The 19,273-nt window shown below is 37.0% G+C and overlaps 1 protein-coding gene across 2 annotated transcripts in view; it reads left to right on the top strand.

The window, feature by feature from the left end:
* Positions 1 to 8,756, top strand: part of Tmx4 (thioredoxin related transmembrane protein 4) — a 40,863-nt gene extending 32,107 nt beyond the window's left edge. For both annotated transcript variants that reach the window (XM_015482839.2, XM_048811295.1), the window contains exons 7-8: positions 3,112 to 3,175; positions 4,332 to 8,756. In XM_015482839.2, coding sequence (XP_015338325.1) covers positions 3,112 to 3,175; positions 4,332 to 4,702 — 435 coding nt within the window. In that variant the 3' untranslated portion in view covers positions 4,703 to 8,756. The remainder of the gene's footprint in view (positions 1 to 3,111; positions 3,176 to 4,331) is intronic.
* The last annotated feature ends 10,517 nt before the right edge of the window (positions 8,757 to 19,273 follow it).

Raw genomic sequence — 19,273 nt, 5'->3', positions numbered from 1 at the left:
GGAAAAGGATGCTGCTGCTCAACAGAATCACTGAGACTGGCTCTGAATGGCCCAGAGAAGCAGCTGCCCCACATCTTGCCCACATTCCCTGGGGAATGACACATCTGTTGTGAAGCCAGGATGTAAAGATGAGTAGTTCAGATAGAATAAATCTGAGATAAAACTGCTGAGTATAGGATTTCTCAAAATAGAAGAGTAGGAATTGCCCGAGTACTCAAAGGAAACAGCCTTTAAAATACTCTATTTCACCACCCCCCTTCCCAGAGAAGCTGCAGCCAGCAGAGGCTTTGTGACTCACTTGCTTTTTACAGTCAGGATTAGAGGCCAGAGCTTCAGATGTGAGTTTCAGCACTCTGTGACACCTCTGCCATTACCTGGGGCTAAAAGTCAAGGCCAGGCTTGCAGACATGTGAACTTGGTTCTGATGACTTTTGAGACATTCCTTCCTTTTATGTGTGTCTTCATAGTGCTAGGAGGGCAAGATGTTTTCCATAAGAAATGTTCTCTATTATTTCTTCATTTAGCTTGACTATTGTATTTACTATTCCCCCCCCACCCCAGTTTTAAAATATGGGAAATGAAAACAAGTCTGCTGATTTGACTTTTGTTTGTTTTCTTGATTGAGCCTGGTAATGGTAGAAGTATTTTATAAAATGTTATTTTTCACATTAAATAAAGAGCTCAGTTTTAGAATCAAGTATATATTCTGTATTTTTAACTAACATTGGAGTGATCTTTAGTTCATAGTCTATAGATCAAATGACTGTGACAGGATCACATTGTGCTGTCAGTAACTGGACTCTGAAGGGTGAAAGGCAGCAAAGTTTTAGAGAAGCAGAAAAGCCCTGCAGAACACAGGCTATGATCCAAGTAGCTTAGGTCTACAAGCTTTTCAGTTCAGATAGTTCATTCATGGAAAAAGAAGAGGCTGACTTGCTTTCTCCTCTGCCATATCTATTTCTGTTGCCATATATAGGCACTATTCAAATTCTGGTGCTTAAGTAGATTATTTTTCTAGATGCTGATAACCAATGTCTAGCCTGGGGCCTTCCACAGAGGAAGGTCCCCAGTGTTAGAATCATGAATGTCATAACTCTGTGAAAAAACTCCATCTTTCAGTGCACCTCTTCATTTTGGAGCATGGTTATCTGCATCTAGGTAGAAGCCAAAACCTATTATGGTCATTGTAGAAGATGAAGAGAAAGGTACCATTCTCCTATAGACTGTTTCTGAAAGGTTTTCTAGACCAGAATTAGACCTTGAAGTGAAAGAATCTAATGAAAAGATGAGAGGATTTCCTCCCAGTTTCTGAGAAGGAAGACAACAGGACTTGGTGGTAGGCTAGCTCAAACCTGTCCTTTTGAGCATAAGCGAAAGCAGTTAAGGGAACTTCAGGTTATTCAGCTAATGCAAGAAAGACAAAGGTGGGACTGGTCCCCTGTGAGTCTTTTCTCCAGTACCAGCCTGCCCTCTAGTATCATAAATGCAAGTTTCTCCCTTGTGGGCATTGTTGGAAATGCTTGTATTGTCACTGAAAGATATTTCTTCTTCACTTGCAATATATTAGGACTTTGTCCTTCCTGGTGAAATTAAGAAAGAAAAAAAGTCACAAGAGATATTATGTCCTGAAAATAGCTAGTAAACATATGAATATCACATTAAAAATGTAAGATCCTTAACCTCAGTCCTAACACATGGAAATGCTTCCTCTTTGCTGGTAAGGGTGATTTAATGGCTTGGAGCTTGTTGTTCCCCAACCCACAAAGCCTTCCTGAAATGCACTGCCTTACTTCATGGGTCTCCTGAACCTGGCACTTGTGACTTTATCGAGATCCAGGAGCCTCAGGAATCTCACTGGCTGCAGCTTAGAGCAGCCACGCAGTGAATGTTGCCTATGCTGTCCACTCTATGCTCTGGCTCAATGCTTTCTCCATCCTTGATCCTTCTCCACTCCATACCTGGATGTAAGCTCTTTATCTCTTAAGTATCAGAGTGCTTTGTATGAGACTTATTTTCCATAAACTTAGTTTTTTTCTCTTTGCAACACACGCCCCAGATATTAACATGCATGGTACCTTGAACCTAATGAACCAAATATCAAGTACAGTAATAAATGAATATATGCCTAGTAGTAATCCTGAACACAAAGTAGAGTACTCATTTGATACTTATAATATTGAATCAAAAGGACTATGAATTGACTTATTTAAAATTTTAGAGCACATGTAAAACACTAGTATATGTAGCACTATTCCTGTTTTTAAAGACTGGACAATTATTCAAAAAGAAGTTGTAATCTAAGCATTAAATACAAGAAGAAATGTATAGCCTTCTAAATGGGCAGCTTTCTTTATTCTTGGATCTGTTTGTGTTGTGCTTTAAGGGCAGGGAAAATTGTACACGAAGAGAGTGGATCCTAATTTTGTTCTGGCACCAGGTGCCTTATTGGATGTAGCCATTAGTATCATCAGTATGGCTCATTACTGGTCCCTGGCCATGGCAGATGGATCCTATCCTTAAGGAGCTTAGAGTTCATCAAGGAAAAAGACATGGTTATTACAATAGAAAATGACTTATGCTTCAGTCAAGGTCAGAGATGAAACTAATCCATCACTGCCTCAAATAGGATTTAGTTCACATTTTTGAGTAGTTTTCTCACAGTTTGTCTGTAGAAATTTCAATGGTATTCTTAAGAATTCCAGACCCTGAAGTGTTCTTCCACTCAATTGAGGGTTACCCATTAGTGTGGGGCAGCTCAAATAAATACGTAGTAGTTTTTTTTGTTCAAAATAGTGTTTTTAAGGAGACCATTTTAGACTTGGCTTGTAGAGCCTGTTTTCTTATACCTGTTTCACTCATCTATTTATAGTAGACTCTCTGTAGGCTTTTGACTTTGTGGCCCTTGTTCTAAATTATTGGTATTTTCCTGTGTTACGTCACATTTGAAAGGAGGAAATTCTTAATTATATCTTTATCTTTTTGAAGACTTTTGATCAGCTATTAATTATTAGTCTAAGAATGTGTGTTTATATAGAAGCAAGGCCTAATTTTGATACCCTTTGGTAATAACTGTTATGTGAACTTACTATAAAATCACTTTTCTTCCTCCAGATCTTGGTGATAATATCAGAATGTTTCTATGTGCCACTTCCAAGGAATTTATCTGAACATTCTGGTAAGTCTGAAAAGCTCATATGTGAGAGTATGTTTAGAATTTTATGGTGTTCTATGGTTTGGAATTCTTTTTGTGCTTCTTATACATAGGGGGTTTCCCCTGATTTTTTAAATGAACAAAATATCACCTTGACAATTTTCTTAAAATATGTTCTCTGAGTATATTTGAAAATAAAAAATCCTTTTTCTCCTCTGTTAAGTTGGAGTATATTTTATATTGGTAATTGCTCTTTAGTTTTATGCCCTTTATTAATCATTAATCAGTGGACAGCTTTTCCTCATTTGAATTGAACAATAGGAGGGAGAGAAGTGCACATTTATTGAGTCTCTACTGTGTGTTACTGTCCTTTAAGGCAGTATTCCTGAATCCTAGCAATGTTTCACACTGCTTCTGGAATTAAGTGGCCCTGGATTTGAATGTCTTTTTCATGGCTATTTTTTGAGACTTTGCATAAAGACTTTGTAATTGTTGAATTTTATTTGAAGTTTAGATAAATTTGAATTTTCATACTTGAAATTTTGGGGGCTTTGAGACTTCCATAGATAATTGAATAATATATGTGATCCTTAGAATTCTTAAATGTAACAGAAACCCAGTATAAAGCATCTTCAGGGGGGAACATGAAAATTTATTAGCTTACTTGTCTGAAAAGTCCAAGGGTGTTCTGGCATCATTCCCAGCCTGAGTGATGTTGGATTTCTGTTTCCATGGTGCTCATTTAGTGGCTGTCAGCAGTCCCAACTCACATCTTACCAGTTTAACCAGTTACTAAGAAACAGGATGGCCTTTCTTCCTGACTCTCCTAGGGAGTATTCTGATTGGTTCAGCTCAAGTCACATTTCTGAACCAATTGCTATGACCAGTCAGCCACTGACCCTTTTAAAAGCTACAAAATACAGAGCATGAAGGAACCTTTGCTCTCTGCCCACATGTTCTGCCAAAGTCAACATAGTAACTGAAGGCCCTCAGGGAAGGAGAAGCCTAGGTGGGGGCTAGGATGCTAAGTAAGGAATTGTTCTGTATAATACCAAGAGCTTCAAGGTGGATAAAACTGTCAATTCACCTGTTTTTTTCATTTCATAGATAAACACACTCAATTGAATACTGAATTACCATCATTTATTTGGAGGATGTTTTTCCTGTCTTCTCTCTACAGAGCAGAATCAGAAGTCTGAGGAAGCTCACAGGGCTGAACAGTTGCAGGATGCAGAGGAGGAAAAAGATGATTCAAATGAAGAAGAAAACAAGGACAGCCTTGTTGATGATGAAGAAGAGAAAGAAGACCTTGGTGATGAGGATGAAGCAGAGGAGGAAGAGGAAGAGGACAATCTGCCAGGTGGTATGGATGAGGAGAAAAGTGAAGTCAGTGACCAAGGGCCCCTGAGAGAGGGCAGTATGACCCAGGAAGAAGTTGAACCTGATGAGGCTGAAGAAGACGTCACAGAACAGCCCCATTCACCTGATACAGAAGTGGCAGAAGATGCATTGAGGCAGCGCAAGAGTCAGAATGCCAGTAAGGGACCATAGATAGGTTCGGTGATGCAGTTTCCAACAGTGCAGCCCAAAAGAATATGTCAGCTTTCCTCTGGTCTGCAATTTAAACCAAATCCTTAATTTTTCCTGACTGAGAAAGCTTCTCCCTTAAAAGATGATCTCTAGTGGCATTGTATCATAGGCACAGGCCTCATGTACCCTAAGGACAATCTTTCAGTCATGACAATCGAGAGATAAAAACAACATGCTGTTATGATCTGTTTGGGGGATCTGGATGGGAACAAGTTCATTTAATTGGGGCTTGAGAGTCTTAACCAGAGGAGGCAACCCCCAGTCATTAGCACCCTCTGGAGAAAAAGCTACAGATCCATAAAATGAAGGCAAAGCAGCCTTTACTTCTGAGCATCCTCAAAGAATAGCAGAAGTCTTGCTTCCTTTTCATGTGTTAACTGTTTATTTTGTGAAACTGTAAGAAACATCATGCACCACAGTGCACAAATATTTGTTTAGAGATAGAAATCGAGAGGGCCCTGGATACAGTTTTAGAAAAGAGCTTGGAAATATGCCAGCTCTAAATCTCCTTTGTTATGTTTTATTTCCTATTTTTTATTTCTCCAACTTTTCTACTATGAGCCTGTAGACTACCCACACTCTTCAGAGTTGTTTCTCACTTAGGAGATGCAGCAGCCAGGTCTGCTTCCACCATGTTTATTCTCATTTGAAGGTTTAGAAAATCAGTAACACAACTGATGAAGCCCTGACTGCCAACTATCTCAAATGAAATGTTGTAACCTTTGGAGTTTCAAAGGAAGTAGGGATTTTACAGGACAGATTTTAAAACAAGTTTTTGGCCAACCTGTAGTAGTTTTCTTTTTTCAGAAAGTTTCTTTAGCAATGCTTTATATTTTTTTGAAGCCAGAAGTGATCTAAGTCTTGCCCAGTACAGGGTAGCCTTGTGAAGAAAACTTGAATACTGTGTTGTTTTGTTTCCATCTCAGGGGGTTCCCTGGCTCTTGAAACACTTTAATAATAACTGGAAACTGTTTCTAGTTTCCTTCACTTGATGTGCTTTTGGTGAAAAAATTAATGAATGTCAGTATCAGGATGTAAAAGATTTGATTTTGTTTCCATCTTCCTTAACTTCTAGAGAATTGTATCTTTGTAAATCTCTCACTCCTCAATCTACTATAAGTACCCAGGGAACCCAATTTCTTTTCAAAATCCATCCATATACTTTTCTCTTACCTGATTTATGTCTTAGAATAAATTCATAAAATTAGATTCCAAGCATATGAAAGATGCTTAAAGTCAAGCTTATACCCCTTGGGTCCAGACAGAATAATGAGTACAGGTTTATGAAATTCAGAAAGTTTCTGTCATCTTTAAAAAGGAAATGCAGTCTATTTCTATCTGACTATTTATATAACCCTTTCCTTGTATTAACTGTTAACAATGGGGCTCACTGGTAGGGGAGGCTCTGAAACTCTCTGCCCTCCTGTAGTTGATTGAAGCTCCTTTCAACTTTGCACAAAGGAGATTTTTACTAGGAGAATTGATTTTCAAAGATAGTTATTTTTTATCTTTCCAACTCAGCTAATAGTCTCTTCCCTAATATGCTGAAGTTTGTTAAAGTTGCTAGTAATTGTGCTCTTCAGACCATCACAGAATTGATGGACTGGGAGGAAGAATTTTGACCTGACCTGTGCCTGTTTCTTCCCCTCCCTCCAGTTCCTGCCCCTCTGACACACCTTCACCCAAAGTGCCATGGTTCTGATGGGGGCAGTTCTACTCCCTGACACCAGGACGCTTTTCTGGATACTCTCAAGCTAAGCTGTGCCTGTCCTCCTGTCACTGGATTTCTTTCTCTTACAATCAACTGTGTAAACAAAGATTTCAAAGAATAGTGAGTTCAAGTTTAGAGTTATGAAATAAGAAAGGTTTCATAGATTGGCTTTTCTATATAACGTCCCTCCTGCAAATAGAATTTTTTAAAGTGAAGTTTTCAACTAGAGGAAAGGCATGAGAAAGAAAACACGTTCTACTTTGTTTTTTTGTTTTTGTTGTTGTTGTTGTTTTTGTTATTTTTTTTATTAAGTGTAAGCCCAATTTACAGTTGGACCCCAAATAATACCTAACTACATGATAAGAAAAATGTATTTTCTTTTTTAAAAATATAGAGTGGGAAGAAAAACATCTTGGGAAGAGGCTCCAGTAAAAGTTTAAGTATCTGTCTATAAGAACCATTTTTTCCTGATTTTTCCTTTTTTTTTTTATCATCCTAACAAAAGATAGCTTTTCTAGGAGGTGGCATGATTCATACACATCTAATTTATTATCTTTCCACTTGAACCTCTAGGTTTGTTTTCAATACTTAATATAAAACTAAATAAAAACATCAACCTAAACTTAAAGTCAGATCAGCATTTCAATTGGTTTTTTTCTATAGTAATATATTTAATCCAGTGGTTAAATGCATGGAAAATGTGATTTTGATTTTAAAATTTTTTTAAAAAGTCATGCTTCCCTCTATTGCAGTATCAGTTTGTTTAATCATACAATTGTGTTTTATGCGAATTCAGAATAGGTGAATGAAGTAAAGTAATGATTGTGGAGTGTGGGTACATAGCACTTTATGTGCAGGTAGTTGGGAGCAGGGTGCCTTGTCACTGATTAGAAGGAATGTGAAACTTCTAGTTACCCTATTGTTGATTTCTTTTATTATTCATCTCCTAGAAGGAATGTGAAACTTCTAGTTACCCTATTGTTGATTTCTTTTATTATTCATCTTCTGCTAGATCTGCTAAAAGAAGCCTGCTTGGTTAGGGATCTCACTGAAGCAATGCACAAGCAATTCCACTTTCTTTCCCTTTGAAGTATAATTGAATAGGTCAGGGATAGTGCCTGTTAAATTCACAGGGCATTGCACTGTTTGGCACGTACTTGCAACATCATCTTGTGAATATGATCCCTGTAAGCTAAAAATAACTACCTATAAAAAGTAAACAGGCTTTGAATAGGTTGGCTTTTGCAGCTATGAAAGCTGTATTTTGATTTTTTATGATCCCAAACTCTGTTGATAGTTTGGAGGTTGCTTCATGATTTGAGTGTATGTAAGTTTGCAGATCTGCATCCTGTACCTCCTTTGGGTTGGATGATAAAAATGCTATTTAAGGGAATACTTGCCATCCAACTTTGTTAGCAAGGCTTTTGGGACTTTAGCTGCTCTGTTGCTTACAGGATGGGAAACATTAAAGGGTCCAAATTAAAATAAAAAGGTAGAAAAGAAGAGTAAATTTCAGTGTAAAATCTTGAGCATGAAGTGAGAGAAAGAAGAGGGATTGGTGCTTTTGCTAGTGTTTGTCAGTAGGTCCTTCATCTCAGTGTTGTAGTGTTATTTCTGTCAGTATTATACATGTGTTGTGAACCCATCCTGTCAAATATATCAGCATTTTGGAGGTTATTCATGTAAATCTTTTGTGCCAACAAAAAAGTTCCCTCTTGTAGTATCTCTTTACCTCAGTCTTACATTTTGATTCCCTTGAGAAGATTATAGCTTATCTTGCAAAAGCCAAATGTTATCAAGTCTGATGAAACCTGATGGGGCTGTTGTGAACAGCTTTCTGAAAGTGGAGGTTTATTTGAAAACTTCAGCCCAGGATATGGCCTTCAGATGGCTTATTCTCAGTAAAATTTATGTAGATTGTGATGCTTTATATATGTGATATGTTTTCGGTATAGTTAGATCATATTTGTTAGTAGATACTTTCTTTGTGGAATGCAGTTGTTATAGTAAAGACACTGCTTATTTGTATTGTCATGCATTATAAATTTGTTATGTATATTTTCTGTAATGGTATTGATTATTTTGCCGTTTCATTTAGTGTTCTGTTTATCCATGTATTCTTTGTACATCTTTAGCAAGTGAAATGAGAAATCAAGATATTGTTTCAAGCAGTACATTGCCTATATTATAGATCATCTGATACAGAATTGTACATAATCCTTAATCCTGTGTGGTTTCACTTTATTGTAAATTTTCATTTATGTCAAAACCCAATAGTGATGACTACATAAATGCAAAATAGTGTATTGCTTTTCATATAAGTATTTTCACAAAACCATTTGCCTAGGCAGTTAAAAATATTACTTTGTTAAAAAATTTTTTTTCTTCTGTGTTTGCTCTTTATCTGTCTGTTCATTCCCCAACTCTCCCACCCCAACTCTGTAAAGACCAAATTATGTGCCATTTAGCTGCTCAAGGACGAGTTCTATGATTCAAGAGCTCCTCATCATCATACATAGCCAATTGTATTGCCTTTACAAAATCATTCCACTCACCTCCCAGTCCTGAGGTCTGGGGGTGGCAGGACTGGAACCGATGGCAAATGATGCTGTGATTCCTCCAAGACACTGTGGACCGACCTGGTATCCTAAATAAGACATTTGGAAAACTCCATTCTACACCTGGCTCTCTTGCCACTATTGCAGTAAAATAGCACAAAGGAGGTGAGGCAATTCTTTAAACACTGTCAGGCCTTAATGTGATGGGAGATTTGATTTTTCTCTTAGAAGATGATAGTGGGATATGTAGTAAGAAAGTTATTAAATTGGTATGCCTCTAAATCCCTCCCTCAGAGTAACTAACTCTGAATCTTATTTCCTCCTACAGAGAAATATGTATGTTAGCTTTGTCTCAGCCTATATAAACTTGGTTATTCTTGGTAGAGATTCTTTGCCTACCCAGCGAGATAAATTCTGGCCCTTACTTTCTTTTTGAAGAGAAAGTTATGAATTCACTTTCTCTCTAATCTTTGCATGAGCTTTTCCTCCTATTTAAATATCTGATACTCTTATCAGAAATTTATAGATTTCTCAAATATTCTGTTTAGTAGACATTTGACTAATCATGTTAACTTAAATATTATCCTTTGGAAAGTCTTCACCATCAGAATTCATTGTGTACTACTGTCACTTATGGAGACCTTTTCTAAAATTATTTTTTGTTGTTGCTTAGGTAGAGACCATAGGATAGACCCAGAGAATATATGTGTTCTAGGACAATCTTAATTACTGGGCTGTTATTCTATGGAACTGCTCTTCAAACAAGCTCTCTGTGTATAAGTTCTAAGCATGAATCTTAGTCTAATAAATAGCATTAAAACCCAGTAGTTTATAAGTTGACCACACACTCGTAATTACTTTGGCCACTAACATTATTGTACAATGCATTCTTTAATACTTTTGATATCCTTGACTGCCAATAGAGGGAAGGCTCTCTCCACTGGTGGAAAATAGCATACTACTGCAATAGTGGTGAGAGAGCCAGGTATAGAATGGAGTTTTCCAAATGTCTTGTTTATTTAGGTCAGTCCATATATAACACCATGGGCCAAGCCATTGGATTATAATTTTGGCATCAAGACATTTGACCCTCTTTTCAAAGCATTTGTTTTGTAGACCCTGGAAAAGTAGGAATTACCTTCTAACAGAGGCAATTGTCTTTTTAAATGGCATAAAGGAAGGTAATTTTTTTTAACATAGATATTGACATGTTTTAAAACTGTAGTTCTGCTCTTATACTATAAGAGGAAGATAAGCCCTTGTCTTGTGATTCAAACATGGTCTTATTAGTAGGTCCAAGTAAATGACTTCAAGAAACTAGTTCATGGCTCTTCTTGGGCTAGCAGAATGGTCTCATTTATAAAATGCATAAAGTGGTGATTTATGGCCCAACCCAAGAAGAGATTTTTGTGCATTGTATGTCAAAAAGAGTTTTTGATCAAAGGAATTTTTAAATTGGTGTCCTCTAAGGAGCTAATAATGTGAATCTTCAAGGAGGAGTTTAATCTCTAGCATTTCCAAAACACACTTTTCAAGAAATATGGTAGAAAACATTTGAAAGCTCACTACAAAAGCTAGAGATCTTGGCTAAACTAGCTTTTTAAAGGCAAAGTTGATCTCAAAAAGAACATGAGGCTGAAAATTTACCATGAAACAAATAAACTGAGTTAGTACTAGGACTCTCCCAGTGCTGGTGATAATGGTAATGGTGGTGGTGGAAAGCTGTTGCCCTAGGAAATAGCAGAATATACGTTTTATTGGCCACGTGGTTAGAGGATAAAAGGTGTTGGCTGCCTCAAGATGGGATACTGGAATTTAAATAATATCCTATTTACATACTTGGCAAAACAAGTCTGTTCACTAGCACAAGAAAACCTTTCTTAGCCTGGTGTATGTGTTGATACACAATAGGCCTCTCTAAGAAATTATAATCATGGGTGTGACCTTATAAAACTTGCAGTTTGAGAATAGTTCCATAGTCTCAAAACAGAAATTATAAGGCTAATGGAGCAGCAGGTGAGGTCATATAGGTGAAAGCAACAAAACTACTCTTTAAAACATCCCCATCCTGGCTTAAAGATTCGCATAAGTAAAACCCCATTTAAGATGAATTCACAATCCAAAATTACTGTATTAGCTTTTCTTGTCTGTGACCAAAATAGCTGACAAGAGAAACTTAGAAGAGGAAAGAATTTAAAAATTTTTTTTGACGTTTTGGTCAATTGTAGGTTGCCTACAACATTTTAGACCTGAGGTGAGGAAGGAAAGAGAGAGAGAGAGAGAGAGAGAAGGCCAGGACAAGGTACAGTCCCCCTAAGGAAATACCCCCAGGAACCAATATCTTTCAACTGCCTACAGTTTTTATCACCACCCAGTGGTCATAGATCATCAGTGTATTAATCTACTGATGAAGTCAGCCCTCACATTTCAATCAGTTCTCAAAAGCCCTACCTCTAAACATACCTGCATTGGGGACCCAAGCCTTCAATACATGAGTCTTTGAGGACACTTCATATCCAAACCATAACAATTACAAATCACACAAGGAAGCAATTCATCAGAGGGCCGATTAGACTTGTCTAAATTCTTGAGACAAAATTATTATAGAAACATCATAGTTTTTTTTTTTTTTTTTGGAAAAACTTTAGAAACCTGAAAGGAGTATGAAATATAAAAAGGTACCTTTTTTTTTTTCAAAATAATGTATTTGAGTTTCATTCATTCTGTATATATTGGTTCAATACTTTTTAATTTTATTATTATATGAACATATTACCCATAAGTTCTATTATTGTCAGGTATATACAATGTTTCTATGTAACTGATCCTTTGAACATTTTGACTGAGACATTCCCTGGATGATGATGATGATGATGATGATGATGATGATTATCATCACCTTTGGGAGAAATACCATAATGTTAGAAATATATTCCTCAGGACTTTCCATGATTTGTTTTGGAAACGCTAGAAAGCAACATATATTTCCCTAGCAGGCAAGTAGCTGATGATTGAGAATAGACACTGGAACAGATCTTCCTGGGGTTGAGTCTAGGTCCACAGCTTGTCATGGATCTGAATTTAAGCATGTTACCTAAAATTTCTGTGTCTCATATTTACAATGATATTAATAGGAAACTTCCACATCATTAATCAGGAGGCAGAGGATTTTAACTAGCTCTTTCAATGAGAACAACGTGAAAAATTGCTTTAGAAGCAATATAAATATGCATGTATATATTTTGTATTATATGGCATTAGAGTCTACAAGATATCAAAGAGCAAGGGGTTATCCTGACATTCATGGCTATTTTTCTCCTGATGGCATTTGCTCTTTCTAAGAGGAGAAATAGGGGAGTGTTGATAAGCTTAGGGATGCTTTTGAGAGTATCCTGTGGCTGAGGAGACAGGGATTGGTTAAGAGTGGAAGGGTTTATGAGACCCTTTCATTTGGGTTGGGTCTCTGAAACAAGTAATGTTAAGAATAAGGATGAACCAGAAATAAACAGATCCATCAGAGATCAACACTCAACCTTTATCTATCCAACTCCTGAAATCAGAATAAAATGATCTTGGAAGCAAGTGTAAATACTGGGAGGAAGCTAATTGGTGATGATTGTGTTCTTAGGTTGGATGATTTTTTTTTTTTTTTTTTGCTATGAGGTAGGATGCCAGATACTAATTAAATTCTGAGGCTCAGATAGCCCTGTCTGTGGATTATTGCATTCAAAGGACTATAATCCAGAAATCTTTCGATTTATAAATGATTTTCTAAATATTATTATAATTCTCTCTTTTTATTCCCTGAAGCTATTCATTCCCCAAACTAGTGTATTGCCTCATTATATTTTTTATTCTCTCCCTAAAAATTCTTTGTGGTGTTCCCCCAAAGTATCAGCACCAATTGTTTTCTTCTCCCTAGCCACTTTCCTTTTACTACTAACTCTCTTCTTTACTTTCTCTAAAGGAAGATCCTCTTTCCACAGATCCTTTCTGACATAGATATAAATATACTGTCTCTGTTTCTAAGGTTCATCTTGCTGTACAACAAAACCGTGGATCTCCAGGAAAGTACTAAATATCAAAGACGATGGCCAGAATTCTCCTTTATTGAGAGAGGAAAAGGGTAGGAGGCCTTCCATATCCATGTGTCCAAAGGACTTGTCCCTGTATACCTACTACATTTTCCATCTGTCAGCCCTTATCTGACATATTTAGTTTATGCTGGCCAGATCAGAATTCTTGCCAGGCTTTTGTCATAGAACTTTTAGACTAGTTCCCTCTGCCAAAATTCATCTTTGTCCTCTCCACAAACAGTGTAGATAGAAAATGGAAAATTTCCTGAAGGCCTACTTATCAGATTCAGGATTTAATCACACTCATACCCTCTCCCCATTCAGAGAATCTTCAATTTCCTCCAGTCCCTGTTCCTTGTGTAAGGAAAGCTTATATTGCTTTTAAGTACCCTCATGGTGGAGACTACTCTGGAAGTTCCTTCTCTACAACAGAAGCAAGTGTTGGACACTTTCAGCCCTCCAGATTTGTCTGGGCAGGTTGGGGTGATCCTCCTATGGACTCACCCATGTTGGATTCTTTTAGATTCCTCACCATAGGAAACCTATTGTACTGCAGTCAAATTGGTGCCAATTCTTCAAGAAGAATTGTGTGTGTGTAGGGGATCCTGAAGGAATTTGGACCTTGTTTATGCTTACCTAAGAAGATCTGAATAAGATGGATTATGCTTGCTATCACTCCCAGTTCCCTAAATCTGCTCAAGGAATGTAGTATGGGCCCCATGAGATGGTTCTTGAGGTTGTTGCTATCCATTCTATTGCCTCCTCAGGTTGGTCAGCTACTTTAATGCTAAAAATTCTTGCTCTTGGATTAAGAATGTAGCAAATTGTGGCTCACTCACCTATGTACTTCACCCAGGGGAGTGGCCAGGGCTCATGAGTCCCATCTTGCAGTTATTCCACCTCAGGAATTCTCCCAGCCATATATGAGCACATCCTTTCCACCAAACATTACATTAATTTCAGCCTCTTTAGTTTTACCTGCATAAGTCATCCTTGGAGTAGGATGGTAGGTGCTGCACCTCTGTAATTTTGTGTCTGTGCCTTTGTATCACTTTAGTGGACTGCTCTAATCACAACTCAAAGCTTTTTTATTTGGACCTTCATTGGCATATTTTTCCAGAAATTTCTCAAGTTTCTGGGAGCTGTTAGCCTGTTCTGACTGCTACAAAGTTGGCTTGAAGTTGACTTCCATGGCAGCAGCCAGATCCCCCTGGAATGAAACCGTTCACCACCAATGGAGCAAGGCAACAGCTTTTGACGGTTCCAAGTGGTATTGACGTAGGCTGTTTTTCTTTGTTAAGAGTGTAATATAATGTCTTAAAAAAATCAGATGGCTATTGAAGCTGTCTCAAAGATAATATACAGTTTGCAATTTCACAGGGAAGATTTGCTTCTGAAGAGAATCTCAAGTTTACTACATCAAATTTGCTCCTTCAGTCTGATTTTCTAATTGGAAACATGCATCTCCCTACCCGCAACCCACCACCAAATCAGTTTTCATATTATCAAAGCCTCAACCACATTGTTCTGACTTTCTGGAGTTATTTCAAAAAACCATTCTTCAGTTCCCACTTCTTTATTCCATTGTTCATGCATTTGGCTTTCATACCAAATATGCACTATTGATTTGGGTAATAATTTAATCCAAGATGTGATAAGTGTCACATCACAAATATGAAGACCTATAGATTCACTGCCAGAATATAAACTGTCTAAATTTAGTGACCCTACATGGTCCAGTAATTCCAGCTAACAAAACTCAGAATCACAAATAATTATTTTTATCTCTGGAAAGAATTTTAGTAAAATCTACTTTGTTATCTAGATTAACATATGTTAAAAGCTCCACAGATTTCTTTTGTTTTATTGCTCTCTCCTACACAAGTCTAAGTGCAGAAGCACCCTGGAAGGTGGTATGAACATTACTTTTGAGTCAGAACCTTCAGGGTCCATCTTGACTCACTCACTACTTGTGTAATACTGAGCAAGACATTTCACCTTCCTGGAGCAAATCCAGCATGTCTACACTGCCTAAAGTCTAAATTAACTTGACTTTATTATTCCATACTGTGTTTGTCATCATAATTTTTCCAGAAAACACTTGCCCAGGAAAATAAAAGTGACAAATAACTGTATGTTCTATCCAGGGACCTTCTAAAAGACCCACCAGATTCTTCAATAGAAGAATCTTGTGATCTTGTACAATTGCATTCTGATCTTTACCCAATCCTAACTAACCAAGGCTTCAGTCACTTGGAATTTTAATAAATATTTCAGTTTTGTCATCCTTCATCTGAGGTGCAATAAAGACTTCTTTGAGGTAGCACTCTGCCATACCATAGTAAGCAAAAAAGCTTGATTTTGTCTCATTAAAATTTGTTTTAGAGATATTCTGGTGTACCACCAAAGGGTCTCAGTGTTTTCAACTTACTGAAAACTATTGTTGAACTACATCAGTTGTACTCAACTGTGGTTTCATACTAGAATAACTTGACATTTAAAACAAGCCCATACAACTTATTTCAGAATGCTTTGGATAAAGGGAACTCTGTGGGGGACATGATGTGTGCAGTCATCCCTACAAGAACTCAGAGCTTGATTTAAGTGCTAGGCTGTTGGTATTATTTTGAAGTTTATAATAATTTGTGATTAAGGAGCCCTATACTTTTTATATGAGGTCCTGCAACTTATGTAGCTGGTCCTTGCTGTTAGGAGATACAGCATGAGCATTTTATACTTCTTCAAGTGGTTTTAATGTACAGCGAGAGATAAGGAACAGAGGGCTCGTACTTCCCTTGAACTATAAAACATAAAAATAATAACATTCGGTAAGTATTGAGTGATTATATAAAGTGCTTTCTACATACACTCTCATGAGCCTAACAGACAAGACCTAAAAGTTCTTAATATACAACCTCCCTCCAAAGTATTATATTCCTCTATTAAATGGACTCATTAAGTGAATTCCTATTGACTGCATCTGTATTTGTTCGCTATTGCTGCTAAAACAAATTGACCACAAACTTAGTGGCTTAACACAAACATTTATTAGCTAAAAATTGTGGGTCAGAAATGATGGGTCTTATGGGGCAGTTTAACTTAGCTTTTTTTGTTGCTGTGACTAAAGGATTTGACCAGAAAAAGTTTATTTGAGGGCTTAGGGTTTCAGAGGTCTTAGTCCATAGAAAGCTGGCTCCATTTTTCATGGCTCAAGATGAGGCTGAACATCATAGCAGAGGGAAACATCTCACATCATGGTGATCAAGAAGCATAGAGAGAGAGAGACTCCACTCTCCAGATACAAATATACACACCAAAAACACACTGGAATTACCACCTCCTCCAACCACATCCTACCGTTTCAGTTACCACTCAGTGAATCCCTATCGGGATTAAATCACTGATTGGGTTAAGATGCTTACAACCCAACCATATCTTCTCTGAACCTTCTTTCATTGTCTCATCTGTGAGCTTTTTGGGGGACACCTCCCACCTAAACCATAACAGGTGCTAACATCACAGTGTCTGGAGGTTATTGTCTTCTGGAGGCTTGATGGCAGAGTGCATCCTTGCCTCTTCCGGCTTCTAGAGGCTGCCAGAATTCTGTCTCCTCCCTTCTCATTTTCAGTTTCATCACCAGATCATCATTGATATAGTTACCTCTCATAAAAAATCTTTGATTACATTTAAGGCCCTTCCAGATAATCAAGGATAATATACCTATTTTGAGATCACTAATTTAATCCCATCTGGAAAGTCCCTTTGCTACTTAAGGTAACATAGTCACAGTTTCTAGAATGAGAAGTGACCCAATGGTGGTAGAGGAGGATTTTATTCAGCCCACAATGGCATCCTTTAAGCCACACCCAGTTGTGGACATTGACAAGTCAACTGTGAAAGATGAGTCTGTGATTTCTAGGAGTTGATGTTTTAGTATGGGGGCAATGATAATAATAGACACATGGATATGTGATATAATTTCAGATTTTCATATGTGTAATTAAGAAAATAAAGAAGGAAAAGGTCAGGGCTCTGGAAGGAAGATACACTTTTAAATAGGATGGTCCAGTATGGCTTCTCTCAATAGATTTTGAGTAATGAGTCAGCCATGGAAAGTTCTAGAAAGTGTTACTTGGAGAAGGGAGAGTGATCATGAAGTCTTTGAAGATAGAATAAGTTTGATATCTTCAAGCAAAAATAAGCAAGAAGAACAACAGTTGGAGATGAATGCCGTGTGTGTGTGTGTGTGTGTGTGTGAGAGAGAGAGAGAGAGAGAGAGAGAGAGAGAGGAAAAGACTATTTAATAAGTAAAAATCACCTGTAGGAAAGGTGGATTTTATTCTCAGTGTGATGAAAAGGCATTGGAGGGTGGAAAGCAGGGCAAAACATGATTTGACTTAAGTTCTGAAGTTTATCCTCTGGTTATCACTTCAAGAGAGATAGGGTGATGGCTTGGGCCAGGATGGTTAAATACATGTATCATTTAATGGGGGAATTGGCATATAATTTAATGCTACTGGACAAGTTGTGGACAGTGAAAGGTAAAGAGAAGAATTAGTAATATTTTCTAGTTTTCATTATGAGCATCTGTGTGAGTGATCATGCAAGATGAAATTATTGGGTTAAACTACTCCTGTGGATGTAATGTTTGCGTTAGTTTGCATTTCCATCAGATCTCTCTCTAATTTATGAGTTGTAAAATTGCTCAAAGACAATGAGAGACTAGAATCCAATAAGCTTGGAGTCTGTGGTCTCAATAATCATAATTTTTCATTGAAGCTATTTTTTGTTCCTATATGTAGTTAGTTTCTCTGAAAGAACATTTATTAATGACCCACAAAACCCAGTTTCTTTAGGAGTTGCTGCCTTCCTACACATGCCAATCAAGGGATATGGAAAAAGGCAACACAAAGATTATGTGTCTCACTGGTTGAACTTGAATTCCAGGTACTGCTCATTTTATATGTATCCAAACATTTTGAGAACTTACATATCCTCTATGGGCAGAAATTATTTAACATTATTAAATGTTGATTTTCTGCCCCAGTAGGTATGGACTCCAGACTGCAAGAATCATAAAAACACATTTCATTTCTGTTTAGAAATATATTGGTTAAAATAAACAAGCTGCCTGCATTACCATAATTTTTAAGTCTTTCATTTTTATATTTCCTGTGCTTTTTGAACCTGACTATCCATTGAGAAATTGCTTCCTGCACATTGGAAATGATGCCATTTTCTTTCTGGAAAATGTTGATGTCTATCAATACCGAAATCTCATTAACAGACACTTTCCTGTTACTGAGAGCTGAAAAAGCAGAATAATTGGTATGATCTTTATCCACATGATTTCTGGAAAATCCTATTAAGATAAAAGGGCAGAGTTGTGAGTTGGCTTGATTCCTAAAGTTGTCTAACTATGGTCTCACTGAGGAGATGAATGTGGAGACTAGGAGAGTAGAAAATGTTAGAAGCTGGTGGGCTAAGGTCTTGGGAGAAAAAAAAACCAGAGACAATGTATAGTTATATTTTCAAAAGGAACATGAGAAGTTGAAGGGGGACCATTGCTTTAAATAATAATTTGAAAACTATTTGATACCAAGAATGTCAAGGTGGATATTTTTTCTAATTTTCTTTCTGTTGCAAATTCACCATATTCTTTTCAACCTTTCAGAAAACCTACCTTTTTGTGTGTGATTTTTCTTTCTCTGAAACAAGGAGTACAATAGGAAAGTTAAGCACATGTATATCTAATTTTCAGGAATTATTCTACAATAGGTAAAGGAGAGCTTAACAAAGAAAAGAACTATAAGGTTTCATTATAAAATGGTCTCACTTCAACCTGGAAAGGAAGACAGCCATGCAAAACCTGTGATTTGCCTTTTTGCTGGGGCTAGGGAGACATAAAGAATCATACACTTGGAAAATTACTACTTTTATATTTCTGTAGTGTCCTGAGTGATAGACTTCACATAAATGCTATATAGAAGTTGAAAAGCATCTTTTTTTCCTGATTATAATGAAGCTGTTGGCATAAGGTATATTTGTACTAACCTATAGAACTTGGGAACATTTTGATTTGTTTTTAATAATCAGGAGATTGCTAAAATAGTGATGGTCTCATTCAATTGATTGAGTCTTTTTAAAAAACTAACAACTTTTGAATGAGTTTATTTAAGGAAAAAAA

Source organism: Marmota marmota, unplaced genomic scaffold, assembly GCF_001458135.2.
Source record: "Marmota marmota marmota unplaced genomic scaffold, marMar, whole genome shotgun sequence".
Taxonomy (NCBI): domain Eukaryota; kingdom Metazoa; phylum Chordata; class Mammalia; order Rodentia; family Sciuridae; genus Marmota; species Marmota marmota.
The sequence above is the reverse complement of the archived record's forward strand: the minus strand, read 5'-3'. Positions and strand labels throughout refer to the sequence as shown.